Source organism: Carcharodon carcharias, chromosome 23 (assembly GCF_017639515.1).
Source record: "Carcharodon carcharias isolate sCarCar2 chromosome 23, sCarCar2.pri, whole genome shotgun sequence".
Taxonomy (NCBI): Eukaryota; Metazoa; Chordata; class Chondrichthyes; order Lamniformes; family Lamnidae; genus Carcharodon; species Carcharodon carcharias.
The window spans coordinates 16,346,904-16,371,362 of record NC_054489.1 but is presented as its reverse complement, the minus strand read 5'-3'; the positions used below and the strand labels follow the sequence as shown (position 1 = coordinate 16,371,362).

The 24,459-nt window shown below is 40.4% G+C and overlaps 3 protein-coding genes across 4 annotated transcripts in view; all 3 read left to right on the top strand.

Moving 5' to 3' along the window:
* LOC121269039 (ras-related protein Rab-5C) overlaps positions 1 to 3,015 on the top strand; it is a 35,526-nt gene extending 32,511 nt beyond the window's left edge. For both annotated transcript variants that reach the window (XM_041173434.1, XM_041173435.1), the window contains one exon: positions 1,376 to 3,015. In XM_041173434.1, the coding sequence (XP_041029368.1) occupies positions 1,376 to 1,491 (116 nt within the window). In that variant the 3' untranslated portion in view covers positions 1,492 to 3,015. The remainder of the gene's footprint in view (positions 1 to 1,375) is intronic.
* Positions 3,016 to 19,123: 16,108 nt separating this feature from the next.
* On the top strand, positions 19,124 to 20,147 carry LOC121269176 (heat shock protein beta-11-like). The gene has a single exon (XM_041173699.1). The coding sequence runs from the start codon at positions 19,320 to 19,322 to the stop codon at positions 19,977 to 19,979; it is 660 nt and encodes a 219-aa protein (XP_041029633.1). The 5' UTR covers positions 19,124 to 19,319; the 3' UTR covers positions 19,980 to 20,147.
* A 2,163-nt stretch (positions 20,148 to 22,310) lies between these two features.
* On the top strand, positions 22,311 to 23,276 carry LOC121269199 (heat shock protein beta-11-like). The gene has a single exon (XM_041173734.1). The coding sequence runs from the start codon at positions 22,404 to 22,406 to the stop codon at positions 23,082 to 23,084; it is 681 nt and encodes a 226-aa protein (XP_041029668.1). The 5' UTR covers positions 22,311 to 22,403; the 3' UTR covers positions 23,085 to 23,276.
* Positions 23,277 to 24,459: the final 1,183 nt, after the last annotated feature.

Here is a 24,459-nt window from a genome sequence, read left to right as displayed (position 1 = left end):
AGCCAGATTCTCTGAATTGAATGTTTTCCGATTTCCCCTGTCCTTTCTAGTTTCTTTTTGACCATTGCATGTATGCTGTCTTCTCCAACTGTTTTTCCTATAAGTTGGGCTGGTTTAGCCCTTTGGTACTTCAGTTGACTCATGGCAGAGTTGAGTGTTAATTTATCTAAGGTGGTAAGTGTCACTACTTTTAAATGCACTTGACGTTCATTTATTTATCCTCCATGTCCAATGAACAATGAAGGTGGATCACTGGGCAATAGCCCTGCAGGAATTTTCAGCTAACTGAAGTTGAGTCGCCCTCTATTTTAACAACAGGATTTTTGTTGCTGTCGCTTAGGAGAAATACTGAATCACATCTTCAGATAAGCTAATTGCAAGTATTAGTCTTTTTGTGGTAGCATATCATGCATTTATGTTAAACCATTAAAAGCTGCTGCAGAAAGAATTTGATTATAATCCAGTAACCAGTGAAGCCAAATGGTCATGTAGTATTTTAATGTGCTTTAGGTATGCCTGGCATTCTTTGCTTATACTGAAGGGAAATAAAAATTTGAATGTATAAACTTTATATCCTGTCCCAGCCTGGAATGTTAATTTTTGATTCTCGTTTTGGCACATTTTGCACTATTTTGGAATCTACAATGGACATTTTTTTTCCAAGAAAAATCCAAGCCTAAGGAAATGTACTGTATTTTAAAAATATAAACTGTTGTTATTTGAGTGAATTCTGGGCATTCTTTCCTTTTGTGTTAGCCATGGCATAGTTGGCAGTACTTTCTCTGTTGAGACAGGTTGTGGATTCAATTCCCATTCCAGAGATTGGAGAACAAAAATCAAGACTGTTGCTCCAGTGCAGAATAGAGCGAGTGCTGTGGTGTTAGTGGTGCTGTCTTTTGGATGAGGTGGTAAACCTCTTTGGGGGTGGGGGGAGGGGGGAGAAGGTAGTATGCTAAACAGAGTAGCAAACAGAGACTATGAATTTTCTTGGACTTTTAATGCTGTTCTATACTCGTGTGACATTATGGAGGAGGCCAGTAAGTTGGCTTCTTGTATTAAATTTTTGTGGGGCTTGAAGTGCAGCCAGAGTCAGGAGGGGTTATCTCCAGGGTGGGTGGAAATCTAAAAGATTTTCCTTAATCTGAGGGCAGGAACAAAAAAAGACTCATGGCTTTGGACTATCTTACAGTCTTCAAACATTTCTTGAGGCCACCATGTTGACCTTGATTTCTGTTTTGGTGTTTCAGGTTCTCGGTAAACGGCAATAGCCCATAGAGGTCATCTGAAATCATTTGTGCACAACTGAATTTTTTATGTTGTGAATAAGTAAAGTTCTACAATAACCTGCGTCTTTTTCTTTTAAAACCCTTTACAGCCAAAAAGCTGCCGAAGAATGAACCTCAGAATGCAGGTGGAACCTCAGGCCGAACCAGGGGTGTGGACCTCCAGGAGACCAGTCCGCAGAGTCGGAGCCAGTGCTGCAGTAATTAAATTGGTAACTGGCAGGTGTCTTCACAAAACCCCGACCGGAATCCCTTTTACCACTCGCACTTACCGCAAGAGCGGCGACAGATCGCTGCATTGATTCTTCACACCACTCCAATCAGATGGGAGGAAATCCGCCAACACTTGCCATATAAAATAAATTTTAAGTCTTAAATCACTTTTTTAATAGAACCTTTTGCTCTTCCCTTCTAATTCCAGTGGCGGATGCATGCACCAGTTATTTTGACCCAACTTTTTCTGGGCAATTCCTTCGTTTTCAGACTCTACAATCTTGTATAATATCCTGGAGAGAAAAGATTTAAAAAAAAAAAAATAGGTTAGGTGTCTTTTTGTGAAAATCTTCCTAAAGAGCTACTTACATAGTACACAGCCCATCTAATAAATGTAACAAATATTAATTTAACATGGGAATCAGCTGTTAAATGTTCGTTCTGACCAAATCTCAATTATGAATTTTGAAAAGATTTCTGTATTTGTAATGTAAGTTTTCTTTACCATGTATTCAATGAGTAGACCATTATGTCCATACAGCACCTTCCAATATACCTGTTTTGCTCTTCCTCTTTGTGTTCAGAAAGCATGGAGTGTTCTTTTTGGTTTCTAGTGTAATGCACTATTCTATTCCGATGTTTGCAATAACTTGTAAATTTTGATGTCCTTGGAGGTGATGTGATGTCACTAATGTCAGTAATTACAATCTTGCACACTGCTCTGATTTGTGGACCTTGTTCAGTCATGCTGTGACTGTTGGCAGTGAAAGACCGAGTTTGTGTGAGAAGCACCAGTCTGTAATTCAAAGATCTGTAATTTGACAAATAAAAATAGAGGGAGGTATCAATTAATTCCAGTTTGTATTTGTTCTGTAATGATAAGAGTGTATAGAACTTCTTATTTACCAACTCCCTTGGTTTCACAGACTTGTAGTAATACAAGTGGCAATTAACCGACAGTATCATTTATGTATTGAAGTATTAATTTGACAACTCTGCAAATGCATATGGTGGAACTAATTCTTATAACAATTTGGTATAAAGTATGCTTCATGTGCAGTACTGCACACTGGAAATGTTAATAGTTAATAGCATCTTCAAATGTTGCTGCCAGCTAGCTTGAGAGAAAATGCCTAATGTGACAAGATTGTAAAAGGCTGAGAGAATGGTTTTTTAAACTGGTAGTGATAATGAAACTTAATTTTGTCCTCCAGCAGAGAGTAATTTCATTTTCACTAACTTCAGTAAGTGGTCCTAGTTCTGAGATGACGCGCTAAGTACAATGCAGAACTCATCCAGCAACTAGTACCTTGCAATATAAATTGCACCATAATCTCAATCTGTAGTTTTCATACGAGTGTATCCGACTGGTATCAAATGTGGACCTGTACACACTACTGTGCAACAGCCTTTAACATTCTGGAGCTGAGGCACATTTTGATAACTCAGCACTAGTGGTTTAGCATCCCACAAATTAGTGCTAATTACTTCTAATAAACTCATCAACTTCAAAAAAAAATGGCTGTATCTATCTTCCTTTTGGTAATGTGAACTTGCAACAAACAAAACCATCACAGTTCAAAGTGAGTTGCTGTGGTTTCCTGAATACAACCTAGGTTGAAGGGATTAAGCGTACAAAAGACGCTCACTTGAGTTCTGAATTGCCTGTGCAAAAAGCTTGAAGCACTGGAAAGCTTGTCATGGTTATTTTGTCACTTTCAGCACCAGTTTTGTATTTGGCAAAGTTTGTAAGAAATCTGCAACTTACTGGATATGGGTCAGAGATCAGTTTAGAAACCTAGCATTTGTGACATAATGGATTGGAGAACAGCAGGTTTCAGGGACAGCATTTAATATTGAATCATCATAAGTCTACTATGCATTTCCCTCTCCCTTTTTCTTGCCTGCTGCCCCACCCCCCCCCCCCAACCCCAACCTTTCCCTGTGTGTGTATCTAACTTTTACAACAGAGAATAAGCTCTTTAGAAAGTAAAGAGAATATTGCCAAATTATAATTTTGTCAATAAAAAATGGTGTTTTAATTGATGGCTAGTGTCTGCTGACTTCACAAGCAACCCAAATTAGCTCTTTTACTCTTTTCCAGTAGATAACACAGCCACATAGGGTAACTGACCTTTAGGGATGGAACATTTAAAATGGCAAAACACCAATATGAGAAATATAGAAAATTACATAGCTTTTTGATTACATTGTGACAAAATGACCACATACTGGTGTCTAATCTAAAGCAAAAACTTTTTAAAACCATGTTTTGATTTATAGGAACCAGTTTCAAGTTGAGAAAAAGGAACTAGTCAAAATTCTCTTCACTTGGTGCTTTAGTTCAAGGAGATTGACCACAAGATGTTTACAGGTGGAAAAGACCACTAAACCTATCTTTCATCATTCCAGAAAGCATAGCTTCCTCACCACAGTGGTCAGATATTAAATTATTCCAGTGCTTCAACCTCCACTCCAATTGGAGGTGCATTCTGTTTATTAATCACTGTGTGAAGAACTTCTAATACCATTTGTAAATCTGCCTTTAATTGGTTTAAATCTGTGGTGTCTAGTTCTATGCTGTCAATTTAAAGTAATTTTCCAGATTTTTGTGTTGTTAGACTGTCTTAATTTATATAGCCTTCCACGGTCCCAGATGCTCCAAAGTGCTTTACAATCAATGAAATACTTGAAGTGTAGTTATATACAGCAAATAACAATGTGATAATGACCAGATTTTTGAATTGAAATATTGACCATGACAATAGGGATAACTTTTAATGACCACTGCACATCTCAAAGCACTTTACAGCCAATGAAGTACTTTGGAAGTGTAGCCACTATTGTAATGTTGCAAACCCAGCAGCTAATTCTGGCAGTTAAAACTCCCAGAGAGAATCAACTTGGATAAATACCAACCAGGTTACTTTGAGGAAAATTGGTATGAGACATTGCTATTGAAAGATCCTGTTGTTCTGTCATATCATGGATCTGGGTAAGCTGCGAATGCTAGTCAAACAGACTACAGAACTGTGCAGAAATTTGAAAGACCAGTAAATGTTTAACGTCCTGGGAAAGGGAAAAAGGCCAAGTTTGCCAGCAGGAGAAATGAAAATAAGGAAATTGATGGGTTCTGTGTTTTGCTGCTGCTTACAACTCTTTATGTAGCATGATTAATGTAGTAAAATGTCTTGAGGCACTGTGCAGAGCTGTGATCGGTCAGCAATTGCAGGGTGGTGAGTAAACAAGACAATGTAAGTTAGGATAGGGGGCACGGAGTTTTGGATGAGCTCGAGCTATGAAAGCGTCAATTCTTTGGGTGTAAAAAAAAAACCTTTAAAGTTCCAAAATCAAAGCTTTTCCTCCTCTCGGATCAAAATCTGTCATCCTGACCAATTGGGCATGTATAAACAATGTAGTCACCTCAATGTAGGAAATGTGGCAGCCAATTTGTAGAGCTTGTATGAAATGTGAAAATGACCAGATCACCTGCTTTGTTATATCTGTATAATAAATGTTGATCAGGACACAGCGAATGACACTTTAAAAAATGCCATAGGATCTTCAACACCCAAATGAAAGGTTTAATGTTTCATCTGATCGTGCAACATTCCCTCAGTACTGATTTCAGCCTACATTATGTCCACAAGTCTCTGGTGTGGGTCATGAGCTCATAACCACCCCACTCAGGAGACAATGCTGCCACTGAGCCAAGGCTGATGTACTAATTATGTTGCGTTTTATGCAAAATATTTACTTACATCTACAAATCCATTTTGCAAATGTCAAATTTTACCACTAATTTGGAGGTTGTAGATAAAAGTTTATATTCAAGCTTCTCAAATGCAATGATATCAAACTCTTAATTCCAGTTGCGTCTCATTCCATTTGAGATCCAATGAAGAACAAACCATACAAATCATTTTTCTTCACCAGGCCTATGACCTGACAGCTATGTACAATTTGCTTTGCCACGAAATTGTGATCCACTTAGAAGGCTTTGAGTTACTGGTAACATTTCCAGAAATATTGAAGGGAAATCTCCAAACAACTTTGCAGTCACAATCCACTGTCACTCGTTTTGGCATTTGACGGATTTGATCACGTGTTTAGCACTATTTTCAGTGGTGTATTTGGCATCTATTCTTAGAACTTTTAAGTGGTTAGCAATTGGCTTTTTTTTTAAAAGGCGTGTAATGCAATTTTTTTTTTAAAAAATGACTTGCATCTGTGGTAGGAGAAGCTTAGAGGCTTTTGTACTTTACCATTGCCATCTACATTTTAATTCTTTCACAGGATGTGGGCACCACTGGTTAGGCCAGCATTTGTTGCCCATCCCTAATTGCCCATCCCTAATTGCCCTTGGAAAGGTGGTTGTGAGCCACCACTGCAGTCCATGTAGTGTCGGCCACCCACAGTGCTGTTAAGAGGGTTGTGTGGCTTGGAGGGGAATTTGCAGTGATTATGTTTCCATGTGTCTGCTGCCCCCCTCTTTCAAGGTGGTAGAGGTCACTGGTTTGGAAAGTGCTGTCAGAGAAGCCTTGGTGAGTTGATGCAGTGCATCTTATTTATGGTGCACACTGCTGCCATTGTGACTACACAACCAATTTTATAATTTAAAGAATGGGATCTCATATTCTCTCTACTCCAGACCTATAAAAACTGGCTCAGTACAATGAGTCACTGATGCATATTTATTCTGTGAGCCAGTTGGGCTGCTACCATATATCATTTTCAGGTTGAAGTCACCATGAGTAATCACAGTTGTACTTCATGAACCATAAGCAGTTCCTAATGGGAGCAGTTCCCAAACTGATGCCAAGCTGAATGGCCTGTAACCTAGATGTCCTGTAAAAAATAAATAAATTTGGTGCTTTACTGCACCCTAACTTCGGCAAACTTTTAGATCCAAGTTTTTTGTTTACTCTATCTGTCTAAGGGTTAGTACAAGATGATTTACGATATTAAAATGAGATTGTCAGCCTGTCCCCATGGTTCAAGTGGATGTTAAAGATCCTAAAGCACTTTTTGAAGAGGAGCGGTAACTTACTTCCTAACAGCACTGTGTACGCCGACACCGTGTGGACTGAAGCTGTTCACTAAAGCAGCTCACTGCCACTTTCTCAAGGGTGGTTAGGAATGGCAATAACTGCTGCCTGTACCAGCAATGTCCCACACATTAATTAAAAAAAACAGGGGTTCCCCTGGTCAACATTCCCTTCTCAACTAACACCAGCAGAAAACAAATTATCATCATTGCTTTTTGTGTTGTTAAATTAGAATGGCTGCCACGTTTGCCTGCATAACGATTACTGTACCTCAGCTGTAAATCATTGTGTAAAATGCTATGTGCAAATTGCTGCATTTTCTACATTACAATGACTACACTCTACAAGCACTTTGGGATATCCTGAGGTGTGAAAGGTGCTATATAAATGCAAGCCTTCCTTCATAAATGCAAGCTTTTACTATCACTTGATTTTCCTTTGATGCCCCCTGACCTATGCTAAGTATTCATAGGTTAATTGTAATGAGTTTCATTATATTTGAGATATACTGTGGCACACTGAAATTACTTCTGGTTCCATATGTAGAATTACTGTAGGGCGGGTGCATGGAATTTGTTTCAGAACTTATAATTTAGCTATTTCCAGGGAAACTTGCCTGATTATATACGCTCAGCAACAAACAGTCTAACTAATAATTAGTTACTGTTGACTTGATTACAAAGTATAGATAGAGCACTATAACATCTGCCTTCCAATCCATGACCACGTCTTTGGCCTGTTCCTGACTCTGCACTCAATTTGGTGTTATTGTTCCTTTGGGGCCCTTTCACCTGCTCCTAGTGTTTCCTTTACATTGTCTCGGGAGAGAATTAAATTGAGGCGGAAAGAGAAACAAAGATAGAAAACAAAGAGTCAGAACCAAGAGGTGAGGGAGTGTGCTTCTGCTTCAATAATTTCAGTTGGATCATTATTGATACTGGAAGGGACATGCATTCATGCACAGGGACTCTTAGCCTGCAAAGGGAATATGTTCAGGCCTTGTGCCTTTTTAAAATTACCTGGGAGCTTGGGAAGCCTATAGTACCCTGCTGCTTTTTTAATGCAATGCTCTGGCTAATCGCAATCGACTTGAGAATCAACCAGCACCCTTTTCTCCTGCAGCATAAATTGTGACGGTTTGAAGTTTGGCATTCTTGTGTTTGTCCTGATGAGTGCAAGACAAAAAGATTCAGCAACATGTCTCTCTTTTCAACGATATTATTGACGTTGTTTTATCAGAAATTGAAAACTCGCCACTAGACTGTTTAAAGTATATGTTTAATGTTGCAGAATTTCATTTCAAGAAGTGTATTTAAGAAAAAAAACTGCAAAATGACCATGTAAGTTATAAAATGGTCTGCAGTTCTAAAATTTGGAGTATCTTTTAAGCTTCAATAAAGCTCGCTCGATGAACTGGAAGGGAACTCTATCATATTCTTGAAGTGGTTTTAACTATGTGGTGCCGGCGTGTTGCTGTAAGGAACCAATATCTTTCTCACCTTTAATTTGATGTTGCAGAAGTAATGCAGAATGGATGATCTCATTGTGTTAATGGACAGACAAGGCAGCGTTCACAACTGAGTGGAAACACAGCTGAAGCAGCTTTTTCTGTTTGATTGTATTCCGCTGTGATCTGTAGTCCACCTTAAGTCCCTCTACCTGACCGTTCAAGTCTCATCTGATGTTTGGTGAGCATTCTGACCCCTCACTGAATGGAAAACCACTGACTGAAAAAAACTTTAGCCATCTCTGTGGAACAAAGGCTGACACTTTATGCAAACCAAAGACAGGAACTGCAACTTTTTTTACATTAATAACTACAAGCATTTCATGTTCCCTTTTTGCACATAGAAGAACTTCAGTTAATGTGCACCCTTTAATTTGGTAGTTAATGGATATAATTTTATTAGCCAATATTGTAAAACGCATGCAAACCCTGAGGGTAGATAAATAGAATACCTTTCCCAGACGTAGAGAATGACCACACCTAGAATACTGTGAAGAGTTTTGGTCACCATACTTAAAGAGGAATATATTTGCATTGGAAGCAGTTCATAGAATCACAGTGCAGAAGAGGCCTTTCGGCCCATCGAGTCTGCACCGACATGTGAGAAACACCTGAACTACCTACCTAATCCCATTTACCAGCACTTGGCCCATAGCCTTGAATGTTATGATCTGCCAGGTGCTCATCCAGGTAATTTTTAAAGGATGTGAGGCAACCCGCCTCCACCACCCTCCCAGGCACTGCATTCCGTCACCACCCTCTGGGTAAAAAGGTTTTTCCTCACATCCCCCCCTAAACCTCCTGCCCCTCACCTTAAACTTATGTCCCCTCGTGACTGACCCTTCAACTAAGGGGAACAGCTGCTCCCTATCCACCCTGTCCATGCCCCTCATAATCTTGTACACCTTGATCAGGCAGCCCCTCAGTCTTCTCTGCTCCAATGAAAACAACCCAAGTCCATCCAACCTCTCTTCATAACTTAAATGTTTCATCCCAGGCAACATCCTGGTGAATCTGCTCTGCATCCCCTCCAGTGCAATCACATCCTTCCAAAATGTGGCGACCAGAACTGCACACAGTACTCCAGCTGTGGCCTCACGAAGGATCTATACAACTCCAACATGACCACCCTACTTTTGTAATCTATGCCTCGATTGTTAAAGGCAAGTGTCCCATATGCCTTTTTCACCACCCCACTGACATGCCCCTCTGCCTTCAGATATCTATGGACACACACGCCAAGGTCCCTTTGTTCCTCAGGCCTTCCTAGTGTCATGCTGTTCATTGAATACTTCCTTGTCAAATTACTCCTTCTAAAGTGTATCACCTCTCGCTTTTCAGGGTTAAATTCCATCTGCCACTTATCTGTCCATTTGACCATCCTGTCTATATCTTCCTGTAGCCCAAGACACTCAACCTCACTGTTAACCTCCCGGCCAATCATCCGCAAACTTACTAATCCGCCGCTGCCACCCCCCGCCCCCCATCCCCCCTCCACATAGTCATCTATGTTGTTTATATAAATGATAAATAATAGGGGACTGAACACAGATCACTGTGGTATGCCACTGGACACTGGCTTCCAGTCACTAAAGCATCCTTCTGTCATCACCCTCTGCCTCCTACAACTAAGCCAATTTTGAATCCACCTTATCAAATTACTCTGTATCCCATGTGCATTTGCCTTCTTTATAAGTCTCCCATGTGGGACCTTGTCAAAGGCTTTGCTGAAATCCATATAAACTACATCAACTGCACTACCCTCATCTACACACCTGGTCACCTCCTCAAAAAATTCAATCAAATTTGTTAGGCATGACCTCCCTCTGACAAAGCCATGCTGAACTATCCCTGATCAAACCTTGCCTCTCCAAGTGGAGATAGATTCTCTCCTTCAGAACTTTCTCCAATAGTTTCCCTACCACTGACGTGAGATTCACTGGCCTGTAGTTCCCTGGCTTATCTCTACAACCCTTCTTAAATATCGGAGCCACATTCTCCAGTCCTCTGGCACCTCCCCCGTGGCCAGAGAGGAATTAAAAATTTGGGTCAGACCCCCTGCGATCTCCTCCCTTGCCTCCCTCAGCAGTCTGGGGCACAAATCATCTGGACCTGGAGATTTGTCCACTTTTATGTCTGCCAACACCTCCAATACCTTATCACTCCCTATATCAACGTGCTCAAAAACTTCACAGTCTCTCTCCCTGAGATCGATACCTTCATCCTCATTCTCTTGGGTGAAGACGGATGTGAAGTATGCATTCAACACTCTAGCGATGTCCTCTGGCTCCACCCATAGATTGCCCCCTTGGTCCCTCATGGGCCCTACTCTTTCCCTGATTATCCTCTTCCCATTGATATACTTATAGAATATCTTGGGATTTTCCCTACTTTTACCAGCCAGATCTTTCTCATATCCCTCATTGCTCTCCTAATTGCTTTCTTAAGCACCAACCTTCAGTGTCTGTACTCCGCTAATGCCTCTGCTGATTTGCTTCCCTTGTACCTGCTAAAAGCCTCTCTTCCTTCTCATCGTAACCTGAATATCTCTGGTCATCCATGGTTCTCTGGGTTTGTTACTCCTTCCTATCCCCCTAGAGGGGACATGTTGAGCCTGTACCCTCCCCATTTCCTTTTTGAACACCCCCCACTGTTCCTCTGTAGACTTCTCCACAAGTAACTGTTTCCAGTCTACCTTGGCCAGATCCTGCCTTATTTTACTAAAATCCACTCTCCCCCAATCCAAAATATTTTTTTGCATAACAAACTTAAACTGTACCATGTTGTGGTCGCTATCGCTAAAATACTCGCTCACCACCACCTCAGCCACCTGTCCAGCTTCATTCACCAGAGTTAGGTTCAGCAATGCGCCATCCCTGGTTGGACCCTCTATATATTGACCTAAAAAGTTCTCCTGTACACATTTCAAGAAATCCACTCCATCCAAGCCCTTAACACTATGTCTATCCCAATCAATGTTGGAAAAGTTGAAATCACCTAATGTAATTATCATATTGTTATTGTTTTTACACACCTCCACAAATTGTGCCCATATTTGCTCCTCAATTTCCCGTGGACTATCTGGGGGTCTATAGTAAACACCTAACAATGTGGCTGCCCCTTTTTTTTTCCTAAGTTCTACCCACAAAGCTTCATTCGATGCCCCCTCCAAGATATCATCTCTCCTTACTGCAGTAATGGACTCCTTAATTAATAATGCAATGCCTCCTCCTCTTTTACCCCCTCCCCTGTCTCGCCTGAAGATTCTATATCCCGGAATGTTGAGCTGCCAATCCTGCCCCTCCCTCAACCACGTCTCAGTGATGGCTACTATATCACAATTCCACATGTCAATCTTCACCCTTAACTCATCCGTTTTACCTGTAATACTCCTGGCATTAAAGTAGAGGCCATCCTTCAGTTCAAAGAAGATTCAGAGGATAATTATTGGGATGAAGGAATGACCCCTGTGGAAAAGCTGAGCAGATTGGGCCTATGCTTATTCGAAAAATGAGAGGTGATCTATTTGAAACATATAAGATTCAGAGGGGACTTGACAGGATGCATGTGGAGAAGATGTTTCCTCTTGTGGAGGGATCTGGAACTAGGGGTACAGTTTAAGAATAAGGGGTTTCCATTTAAGATGAAGTTGAGGAATTCCTTTGCTCAGAGGGTCACTAGTCTTTGGAATCCTCTTCCTTAGACAACAGTTGAGGCTGGGTCATTGAATATATTCAAGGCTGAGTCAGACAGATTTTTGATTGACAAGGGAGTCAAGTATTATGGTGTGTGTAGGAGGGGTGGTGGGTGCAGATAGGAAAACTGAGTTAAGTCACAATTAGATCAAGCACAATCTTATTGAAATAGGCTTGAAGGACCCAATCCCTTTCTTATGAACTTACTTATTGGAAGGAATCTAATTCCTGTTGCACATCAAATATGAAGATGGGACACAGAGTAAGTTCTGTGGGAGGGTCATGAGGACTCGAAACGTCAACTCTTTTCTTCTCTGCTGATGCTGCCAGATCTGCTGAGGTTTTTCCAGGTAATTCTGTTTTTGTTTTAAATTTATTTTCTGTTGTATTTATTGTCATATTTGGCAATACAATGAGTGAATCAAACTTGATTCCTTTATTGGCTTAAATTGGCTCTCAGTCCGGCAATGCTTCAATTTTAAAATTCCCATCCACTTTTTCAAATCCCTCTATGGTCATGTCCCATTCTATCTCTGTAACCTCTTCACACTCCACAACTCCATGCTCCTCCAGTCTAAGCCTCTTGCAAATTCCTGATTTTAATCACTCTACCACTGGCAGCAGTGCCTTCAGCTGCCCGGGAACTAATGTCCAGAATTTTCTCCCCAAACCTCTTTGACTCTCTACCTCTCCCTGCCTTAAAATGCTGCTAAAAACATGCCTCTATGACCAAGCTTTTGGCCACTTGTCCTAATATTCCCTTAAGACACTGTCAAATTTTGTTTGATAATGAGCCTGTAAAGTGCCTTGGGATGTTTTACTACATTAAAGTCACTATCAAAATTCAAGTTAAATAATTTCTGTCTCTCTCTCTCTTCCTTTTTGTTACTTGCCTGTTCTGTTTTGCCCCTCGTGCCAGTATTTAAGAAGCAACTTACTGCAAAGATAAAACTGTACATTCCAAGATATAGAACAATGAAGCAAATAACTAGGAATATCAAATTCAATCTATTTGTCATCCACACATAAATAGATTTTTATGCAACATTTACTCAGATTTAGGACTGTAGACTCGATCAGTTCTAATTGTCACTTTCCATTTCTTCCGTTCCTATCATTAATTTTAACATTGCAGTTATTCTGTTCTCTGTGCCAACTTCTGGCTGGGCAGTAGCTGTTGTATCAGAGGTGACGTTAATAGGGACAGTTTGTTCATTCACAGCTGGCAGTGCCAGGCATGAGGCTTGAACATTTAACCGACCGTCCTGTGACCGGCAGCTGAAATTCTCTCCTGAACTCTTCATATTTGTAGCTGGAAGAGCCGCTGCCATCATCACTTTTCTTCTCGTGTTTTCCTGTCACCAGCACTTTTCTTCCAAGTACTTTCACATTCAGTTCTTCTGGGGAGAATAGCTGGACATCCAGGGACAGAGAAAAGCCATCTCCCTCCTTGTCCTCTGATTGTCTTTTACCTTCTTCATTATCATCAGGTCTGTTGTCCTGATTTCTTGGTCTTTGCTCCAACAATGTTTTTAAAGACCACCTCATTCTGTTCTCTGCTTCTACCATTTGTTTCTGCGTGTTGTGCTGAAACCGTGTAAAGGCTATTAGTACTCCAGGATGCTGGGGTAGGCATCAGGAAGTGGAATCCTGACCACTCAACATTTTTCTTTGCCTTTAATAATTCTTATCAGTTCTCAGAAAACCCTGGCTGATGGAGCCTCCCAATTTTCAGTCTCTAATCATCCAGAACACATGCCTTAAACAGCCTACTCTGAGAAGTCTTCAACCTTGCAGATTAACTGAAGTTTGACACGTGTGAGATGTGAGCAGTCATTTATTATAATACTTCAGTCTTGCATTAAACAGGAATTACTACTGCCAGCATTCGAGTCCCATCCCAAGACTTGATGATCAAGGAAGGTACATTCCTAACATGGCCAAACGGGTTGACTATTAGCCTGAAAATACTTCCAACACATGTCAATTGCAGGTGGCATGAGTGGGAAAGATTCCTGGTTAGCCATGTGATGGAAAGAAAGCTGGACCCTCTACCATCACCATCCAAAACTCCAGACTACAACATGGATGTAAAAAGTGCATGTTGCCACAGCATCTCAGACTCCCTGAGTGATCTGTAACACAGCATCTCAGACTCCCTGAGTGATCTGTAACACAGCATCACCACCACTACTGCTGCCAGTGACAAGCCAGCACAACTCTGGAATGTTCTAACTCAGTGACATCGTAAGTAGGAGGAGCTTGTCTGGAACACTTTCTCTGAAGATACTTTTGAACCTTACAAATGTACTGGACCCTCATAAGTCAAAAAATAAAAATCAGTTTATGTTTTTATTTCCACTGTCTGTGAATCTCAGTAAAAAAAAAATGGAGAGTGGGCCAAACAGGAAATGAGGTCATTCGTGGCCGATTCATGGTTGTCCTTTTACATCAGGAAATTGCAGTGCAGTTTGACTGTTTTTCTTTTCAAAGTTAAACAGTTAAAATTCAATTTACTGCTTTAGTACAGAAGATCAGATGCACAGATTGGAAATTAGTTAAGGATTCCAGACACAGAGGACAGTTAAATCATTGATTTAAAAAACTTAAATTTTTGGCCATGTTTTTAGGAAAATAAATATTTATTTAATTAACACTTTTGTAGAAAATTAAGACCTTGGGACAGTTTTAAATTGAATAAGGAAAGCAAAATATATTAGCAAGTATTTTAAAGTTTTGGATAAAATGAATACATCAGGTAATTCACATTAAACCAGGGCGCCAACAAAGCATTCCACCCAATAATGGTCCTCTTTACATTAGGGTACAAGTGTTGGTATGCCAATGACACTGCTTAATTAAATCTTTAGGCTCTTCCTGGAGCTCAGAGGTTATCAGCAGAACTGATGAAGAGTCATACGGACTCGAAAAGTTAACTGTATTCCTCTCTGCAGATGCTGTCAGACCTGCTGAGTTTTTCCAGCTATTTTTATTTTTGTTAAATATTTGCAAACTGTCTTATTTCTGCTAACAGCATAGTGCAAAAAATTGGCTGTGGCAAGCCAATATGCAGTGCCCCAGCAGACACATCTCCCTGTCCATTTAATGTTGATATTTTGCCCTGCAAGTTGCTGGAAATGACAACCACTGTCCCTGTGAACAGGGTAAGAAGCACTTGGGTATCTCCTTAAACCAATCAGATTTAAAGATTCTGAAATTATTAGAAGGAGGGCTGGCATGAAGTGTAATGTAGAGTGGTGAGTTCAAGATCAAATCAGTTATAGGGCGAGGAATATAAAAAAGGGGAAAAAGACTGGATTAAGAGAGAGAAAAAGAGGGGAAAAATTGAATTTTTTAAAACTCCAACAACAATTAAAACCTGAAGTAAAATGATTTGAAACTTATACATAGATCATGGTGTGCGCTATTAGCTCGTTGTTACTTAGACAACAATATTTGATCCATTAATGTATGTTGAATGTGCTGCCCAGTTTAATACAAGCAGAGGAATACTGTACAGTACATGCTTACTTACCATATGTCTGCTGCTCTTTCCAGTAGGTGGCAGCGTTCCATACATTAATGATTAACCAGTAAATTAACTGAGATGGTGATTTCTTTAGTCTGATTCTGCACAGCACAGCACCCCACATCCACCACATTAATTCCCTTTATTATGCTGAAATAATTTTGAAAGGGAAATATATTGAGTCAGGATCCAAGTGATCCTCTTCACTGTTGTCTTTTTTTCTCTTTCCTATCCACAGTCTTACAATCTCTAATATATTTCAATGTCTTGTGTATAGTGCAAAGTTCCTTAGCAATAGCTATCCCATCACACTTAGCTAATAAGTACAGTTTTCACAACTCAGCAATGCCTCAGGTGAGATGGCAGTGTTTTCCTGAATGTAGTAACCGTAAGTGATTATTATGCTGTTTCCACTGTGCAAAACACACTTTGAAGTTTGCAAATGATACAAAAGTCAAAATTAATTGACTGTGCGCACAGGTTGGGCTATTAACACAGGAAAAGAGACCAGAGTAGTGACAGAAGATTGTAGAACTGGTGAATAATGGGCCATTTGTAACAATATATTGCAGGAAATACATACACAAAACAATGGAATTAATGGCTCAGTGTGTGATAGTACCAGAAATTCATATATTCCACATCAAACTGGCCTGAATGTCATTTTCTTATCAATCTATTCTGCTGCTGCACAATATTACAAGAATCTCTTTCCATGAAAGTTACTGCACAAAAAGCACTTAGAAGATGATTGTTCTTAATATGAACACCTTATATTCAAGATTAGATAAGGAAAATGCTTCTGTTTCGTCACAGGACGGTCGGTTAAAGGTTCAAGCCCCACGCCTGGCATTGCCAGCTGTGAATGAACGAATTGTGCCCATCAACATCACCTCGGATACAACAACCAGTCCCCAGCTAAATCCTGGCCAAGAGGCACAGAAACAGGAGAGTGGAAAAGAATGAGGGGAACAAGGAAGAGGAGGAAGTAAAATGGACAATTAAAACTCATTTACAGATATCTTTTGTAAGATGTAAGAGTGGATTATATGCAGAAATAAGTTTCTGACACCATAATTCTGCATATAATCCATTAATATTATATAATCTGAGACTATAAATCATGAAGGCATAATGGTGAAAATTAATTGTTTTGATATTGTATGTCTGAACCGTGCTGTTAGCAGTCATCATGTGAATTACTTTTATATATTTTTTTTGGAACAATAAATGCTTTTGAAAAAAATGATGATGATTTTGGTTTGTCACTTCAGAAAAAGAAACCGATATTAAACAATTGAAAGACTAGGCACTTACTTCCTTTACATTCTGTACAAAAACACATTGGCCAGAAAGTTACACACCCCACACCCAGCGGTTTCTGAGGTGGGGGTGGGGTGAAACGTGTCATTGGATGGACGGATTCCCTCTGGGTTCCTGACAGCACCGACCTTGCAGCTATTTTACTCTGGGGCGGACAGGGGCTCAGAGGGGAAACCCACCCTTGCGCCAGTTAAGGCCCATCAGTAGCCACATAATGCCAGTTAAGGGCTTTTCCCGCCAACCTCAATCTTTAGGCTGGCGCTCAGGTGGGAAAACCCATAAATGAAGAGATTTTGATCTCGAGTGGGAAGGGGGCTGGTGGGTGACACACATCAGAAGTCCCTTCTGACTGGAGGTGCCCTCTCCTGTGGGCCTGGTGACCTCTGGACATCCCTCCCCTGCTGGCTATTCGTCCGAGAGACTGACCCCCCCATTGCGTCCCCCCAGGCCTTCCCTACCTTCCCCACCTGGACCCCTGACACCATTTGCTCCACTTCCAGGGACTTAGTCCGAGGACGCTTCATGCAGCTAGTGCGTCTTTCCCTGTCATCCCAAAAATTCAGGGCATTTTAACTAGAATTAATTTAAAAACCAGAGGAAGAATTCTCTGTGTCAAGATCTGTCTGAAATTTAACTCAGTTCGTTAAGATATATATCAAATTATTGCACAGACCCAGTGCACCAAATCTCTGTATGACCCTGCAGCCTCACAATGAGCAGCAACAACAGCTTGTCTTCCAACACAGACACCAGACTGGACACCACTCAATTACTGGATGGTGGAATCCTGTTTCATTGGGGTTACCTGTTTGATATAAATAACTGGGAGGAAAATCAAAGTTGCTTGCATTGTAAGCCTACTTTTATAAAGTTTGTGTGAAATAATATTACTGAACCTGTGCTATTGAACATAAGAACATAAAGAATGGGAGCAGGCACAGGCCATTCGGCCCCTCAAGCCTCCTGCACCATTCAATTACATCACGGTTTACCTAATTCTGGCTGTAATTCCACGTTCCTCTCTGCCCCCCCGTAACACTTGACTCTATTGTCAATCCAAAATCCATCTAACAGCCTTGAATATACTCAAAGACCCAGCTCTACTGCTCACTGTGGAAAGAGTTCCAATCACAAATGTCGCTCTGAGAAATTTCTCTGTATCTCCACCTTAAATGCCAGACTCCTTACTTTTAAAGTGCGCCCAAGATCCTGATTTCCTCCCAAGGGGGATCATCCTCTCAGCCTCCATCCTGTCAAGCCTCAAAGAATCTTACACGTTTCAATAAGGGATCTGTATCTTACTGGGTCAGTGTGATGCATAATATTTCTTGCAATGTCAGTCAGCAGTTATATTCCTTCAGCTAATTTAGTGGATTATGCTGATGGAGAAATAGCTCATTTGTTTAGGTTGATGCTGGGCAGTGGGAAACATCAACAATCGTATCAGTTTGTGGAATACATGAGCAATGCCACAGCTTATTTATTAGTCAAAATGTTAAATGGTGTAAAAATGTAAATTCTGACCATGAACTTATAGTGGACCTGGAATCTATTTGATCGTAATGCTGCCAATACTCACCTGAGAATAAAGATTTATGTTGCAGTTCATAGGAGACTCTTGTGAGTGATGGAAACAGTCATGTACCAATTTAGGAAGTTATGATGTTGGGAACTTGGCAACAACATTAATACGCTGGGCCTTCATATTCATCAATTTAATATAAAACAATAGAAAATTAAAACATTGCTATATTTTATCAATAATGTGATATCAACGTTGATGTTTTCAGTGAAGAGACCAGAGGGAAGATGAGCAGTTTTCAATTGTGTTGTTTTTTGTTACTGGAATGGAAGAAGTGAAAGTGTAGATTCAATGGCAACTTACAAAATGGAAAAGGATATATACCTGTAATAAGTTGCTGAGTTTAGGTGAAAGAGCCCAATTGGATAGCACTTTCAAAGAGCTGACACAGGTATGGTGGAACGAATGGCCTCATTTTGAGCTAAGAGATTCTAGATTTGTTGGTAATTTATTATTAATTTTCTATCTTTGCAAATCATATATCAAAACACACAACGGACAACAGGTTTTATTTTGAGGTGCACGGCAGCTTTATTTATAACAATTCCATTTCTAAATATATACTGTCAACAGTATAAGGGACTATGCCTCCCTCTGGGATAGAATCAGAACTTCACTTCACCTAATCCAAACTGATTTGAATTTCATTCCTTCTCATTCTGCTCAATATCGCTTTACTTTCTTAAAAATCATTGAAAAGAGCTAAACTAGAAAGCTGAAGACCGACTCCTCATTCTCTCATGATATTAGTTTCTATTTCATTAAGTTAAACACATCTGGTTTTCCATAAAACTCACTTTCTTGCACTTGATATACCTGCTGCTAGGCTGTCAGTCACTAACATTGCTCCTCCCATCTGTCCCTCACTGGCTGAGTACATTCCAGAAGTCTCTGGAACGGCTCCAGTGGGTGTCACTGAGCCGAGTCATTCTTGATTAAACCAAGGCTGGGATAAGATGTCATTTATTTTCAGCTCACATGTTATAAACCCAGCAAAGTCTTGTTCATTCTGGAAATGTCTGGGTTTCTGGGAGTAGAATATATAAGGCGTGTGTTCTGAGTGCTGCAGCAGATCAGAGACTGAAGACTGGGAGTTCACATCAGTTGGTTTAAGAGAAGTGAGAGAAGAGGCAGAGACAATGCTGAGATATCGGGCTTTCCACCTTTTACGTCTGTGCCAGCAGCCTGTGTACACATTGTGGCTTGTTCCACACAGGGTCAGTGAGCCACTTGAATGCAAAACGTTGAAACAGGTGGAAGAAGCGAGAAAGAGCATGAACTTCATGGAGCGAGTTCTTGAGGAGCTGGCAAAAGAATTTTTGGAGGAAAAACCAAGGTATCAGAACAACAAATCTGATGATAATGGAGAAGTAAAAAGACAATCAGAGGACAAGGAGGGAGATGGCTTTTCTCTGTCCCTGGATGTCCAGCGATTCTCTCCAGAAGAACTGAATGTGAAAGTACTTGGAAGAAAAGTGCTGGTGATAGGGAAACACGAGAAGAAAAGTGATGATGGCAATGGCTCTTCCAGCTACAAATATGAAGAGTTCAGGAAAGAATTTCAGCTGCCAGAAGATGTCGATGCTGAAGCTGTTAACTGCTGTTTGTCACAGGATGGTCGGTTAAAGGTTCAAGCCCCATGCCTGGCACTGCCAGCTGTGAATGAACAAACCCTGCCCGTCAACATCACCTTGGATACAACAACCAGTCCCCGACTAAATCCTGGCCAAGAGGCACAGAAACTGGAGAGTGGGAATGATGCGAAGAAAAGTGAGGAGGAAGTAAAAATGGACAATTAAAACTCATTTACAGATATCTTCTGTACGATCTAAGAATTCTTTATGTGCAGAAATGAATTTCTGAGACCATGTTATGAAGGCATAATCTGAAAATGAATTGTTAAATGGTATTTCTTTACTGCACTGTTAGCATTCATGTGGATTTTTTTATATAGATATGTACTTGGAAAAATAAATACTTTTGAAAATAATAGTGATGATTCAGCTTTTTTCTTTCGTATGAAGAAACTAATATGACATAACTGAAAAACTAGACACTTAGTTTCTGTATTCTCAGTGAAGAAAAACACATTTTAGTTTGGATTCCCCTAAAACCCAGAGGAAGAATTCTCTATGTCAAGATCTGCCTGAAATTGAACTCAGTTCGTTAAAAAAATATATCAAACTTTTGCCAGGATCCAGTGAACAAAATCTCTGTATGACCCTGCAGCCTCACAATGAGCAGCAACAACAGCTTATCTTCCAACACAGACACCAGACTGGACACCAGTCGTTTATTGGATGGTGGAATCCTCTTTCATTGGGGTTACCTGTTTGATATAAATAACTGGGAGGAAAATCAAAGTTGCTTGCATTGTAAGCAACTTTTATAAAGTTTGTGTGAAATAATATTACTGAACCTGTACTATTGAACATAAAAACATAAAGAATGGGAGCAGGCACAGGCCATTCGGCCCCTCAAGCCTCCTGCACCATTCAATTACATCATGGCTTACCTAATTCTGGCTGTAATTCCACATTCCTCTCTGCCCCCATAACACTTGACTCCATTGTCAATCCAAAATCCATCTAACAGCCTTGAATATACTCAAAGACCCAGCTCTACTGCTCACTGTGGAAAGAGTTCCAATCACAAATGTCGCTCTGAGAAATTTCTCTGTATCTCCAACTTAAATGCCAGACTCCTTATTTTTAAAGTGTGCCCAAGATCCTGATTTCCTCCCAAGGGGGATCATCCTCTCAGCCTCTATCCTGTCAAGCCTCAAAGAATCTTACACGTTTCAATAAGGGATCTGTATCTTACTGGGTCAGTGTGATGCATAATATTTCTTGCAATGTCAGTCAGCAGTTATATTCCTTCAGCTAATTTAGTGGATTATGCTGATGGAGAAATAGCTATGTGTTTAGGTGGATGCTGGGCAGTGGGAAACATCAACAATCGTATCACAGTTTGTGGAATACATGAGCAATGCCACAGCTTATTTATTAGTCAAAATGTTAAATGGTGTAAAAATGTAAATTCTGACCATGAACCTATACTGGACCTGGAATCTAATTGATCGTAATGCTGCCAATACTCACCTGAGAATAAAGATTTATGTTGCAGTTCATAGGAGACTCTTGTGAGTGATGGAAACTGTCATTTAACAATTTAGGAAGTTATGATGTTGGGAACTTGGCAACAACATTAATAGGCTGGGCCTTCATATTCATCAATTTAATATAATACAATAGAAAATTAAAACATTGCTACATTTTATCAATAGTGTGTTGTCAATGTTGATGTTTTCAGTGAAGAGACCAGAGGGAAGATGAGCAGTTTTCATTTGTGCAGATTTTTGTTACTGGAATGGAAGAAGTGAAAGGGTAGATTCAATGGCAACTTTCAAAATGGAAAAGGATATATACCTGCAATAAGTTGCTGAGTTTAGGTGAAAGAGCCTAATTGGATAGCACTTTCAAAGAGCTGACACAGATGTGGGGGACCAAATGGCCTCATTTTCAGCTGAGAGATTCTAGATTTGTTGGTAATTTATTATTAATTTTCTATATTTGCAAATCATATATTAAAACACACAACGGACAACAGTTTTTATTTTGAGGTGCACGTCAACTTTATTTATAACAAATCCATTTCTAAATATATACTGTCAACAGTTTAAGGGACTATGCCTCCCACTGGGATAGAATCAGAACTTCACTTCATCTAATCCAATCTGATTTGAATTTCATTCCTTCTCATTCTGCTCAATATCGCTTTAGTATCGTAAATATCATTGAAAAGAACTAAACTAGAAAGCTGAAGACCGACTCCTCGTTCTCTCATGATATTCGTTTCTATTTCATTAAGCTAAACACATCTGGTTTTCCATAAAACTCACATTCTTGCACTTGTTATACCTGCTGCTAGGCTGTCAGTCACGAACATTGTGCCCCCCATCTATTCCCTCACTGGCTGAGTACATTCCAGAAGTCTATGGAACGGCTCCAGTGGGTGTCACTGAGCTGAGTCATTCTTGATTAAACCAAGGCTGGGATGAGACGTCATTTATTTTCAGCTCACGTGTCATAAACCCAGCAAAGTTTAGTTCATTCTGGAAATGGCTGGGGTTCTGGGAGTAGAATATATAAGGCGTGTGTTCTGAGTGCTGCAGCAGATCAGAGACTGAAGACTGGGAGTTCACATCAGTTGGTTTGAGAGAAATGAGAGAAGAGGCAGAGACAATGCTGAGCTGTCGGGCTTTCCACCCTTCACGTCTGTGCCAGCAGCCTGTGTACACATTGTGGCCTGTTCCACACAGGGACTGTGAGCCACTTGAATGCAACACGTGGAAACAGGTGGAAGAAGCGAGAAAGAGCATGAACTTCATGGAGCGAGTTCTTGAGGAGCTGACAAAAGAATTTTTGGAGGAAAAACCAAGAAATCAGGACAACAGACCTGATGATAATGAAGAAGGTAAAAGGCAATCAGAGGCCAAGCAGGAAGATGGCTTTTCTCTGCCCAAGGATGTCCAGCGATTCTCCCCAGAAGAACTGAAGGTGAAAGTACTTGGAAGAAAAGTGCTGGTGACAGGAAAACACGAGAAGAAAAGTGATGATGGCAGTGGCTCTTCCAGCTACAAATATGAAGAGTTCAGGAGAGAATTTCAGCTGCCAGAAGATGTCGATGCTGAAGCTCTTAACTGCTGTTTGTCACAGGACGGTCGGTTAAAGGTTCAAGCCCCATGCCTGGCACTGCCAGCTGTGAATAAACGAACGGTGCCCGTCAACATCACCTCGGATACAACAACCAGTCCCCGGCTAAATCCTGGCCAAGAGGCACAGAAACAGGAGAGTGGAAAATATGAGAGGAAAGATGAGGAGGAAGTAAAAATGGACAATTAAATCTCATTTACAGACATCTTTTGTAAGGTGTAATAATTCTATATGTGCGGAACTGATTTTCTGAGACCATGATATGAAGGCATAATGCTAAAATTAATTGTTAAATTCTATGTGTGTACTGTACTTTTATAAACAATCATGTGGATTATTTCTATCTATGCATTTGGTACAATAAATACTTTGGAAATAATAGTGAAGATTCAGCCTTTTCCCCTCGTAGAAAGAAATGATTATGACACAACTGAAAAGCTAGACACTTAACTCCTGTATTCTCACTGAGGAAAAACACACATGAACTCAGTCCATGAACAATATGTCAAAGCATTGCACAGATGCAGTGCACCAACATCTCTGTATTATCCTGCAGCCTCACAATGAACAGCAACATTTTGTTTTACTCGTTCATGGGATGTGGGTGTTGCTGGTCAGGCCAACATTTATTACTCATCCCTAGTTGCCTTTGTTCAGAGGGCATTTAAAAGCCAACCACATTGCCATGGGTTTGGAGTCACATATAGGCCAGGTAAACACAGCAGATTGACTTCCCTAAAGGACATTAGTGAATAAGTTGGGGTTTTACAGCAATGGTTTCAAGGTCACTATTAGACTCTTAATTCATAATTTATATTGAAAGCAAATTCCACCATCTGCTGCCATGGGATTCAAATCCAGGTCCCCAGAGAATTGCACTGTGTCTCTGGATTGCAAGTCCAGCAACAAAAGCACCACACCATCTCCTCACTCTTGTGCTCCAGCTTGTCTTCCAGTACAGAGAGAACTAAGTCCAGTAATCCATATATCAAATTATTGCACAAACCCAGTGCACCAAATCTCTGTATGACCCTGCAGCCTCACAATGAGCAGCAACAACAGCTTGTCTTCCAACACAGACACCAGACTGGGCACCACTCAATTACTGGATGATGCAAACCTCTTTCATCGTGGTTACCTGTTTAATTTAAATAACTGAGAGGAAAAGCAAAGTTACTTGCATTGTAAGCAACATATATAAACTCTCAGTGAAATAATATTACTGATCCTGTACCCCTGAATATAGGAACATAAAGAGTTGGAACAGGTGTCGGCCATTCTGCCCCTTGAGCCTCCTTCAGCATTCAATCAGGTCATGACTGATCTGATTGTGGCCTAAGCTCCACTTTACAACCTGCCCCCCATAACACTTGACTCCATTGTCAATCAATGGGTTTACGCCATTCAGCCCCTCAAGCATCCTTCGCCATCCAATTAGATCAATGTTTACCTAATTCTGGCCAGAATTCCACCTTCCTGTCTTCCCCCCCCTTAACCATTGACTCCACAGTCAATCAAAAATCTGTCTAACAGCCTTGAATATTCTCAAAGACACAGCTCTACT

What these genes read in the sequence shown, in the direction of transcription:
- LOC121269176 (XM_041173699.1), top strand. Translation starts at nt 19,320, where the DNA reads ATGCTGAGATATCGGGCTTTCCACCTTTTACGTCTGTGCCAGCAGCCT.
- LOC121269199 (XM_041173734.1), top strand. Translation starts at nt 22,404, where the DNA reads ATGAGAGAAGAGGCAGAGACAATGCTGAGCTGTCGGGCTTTCCACCCT.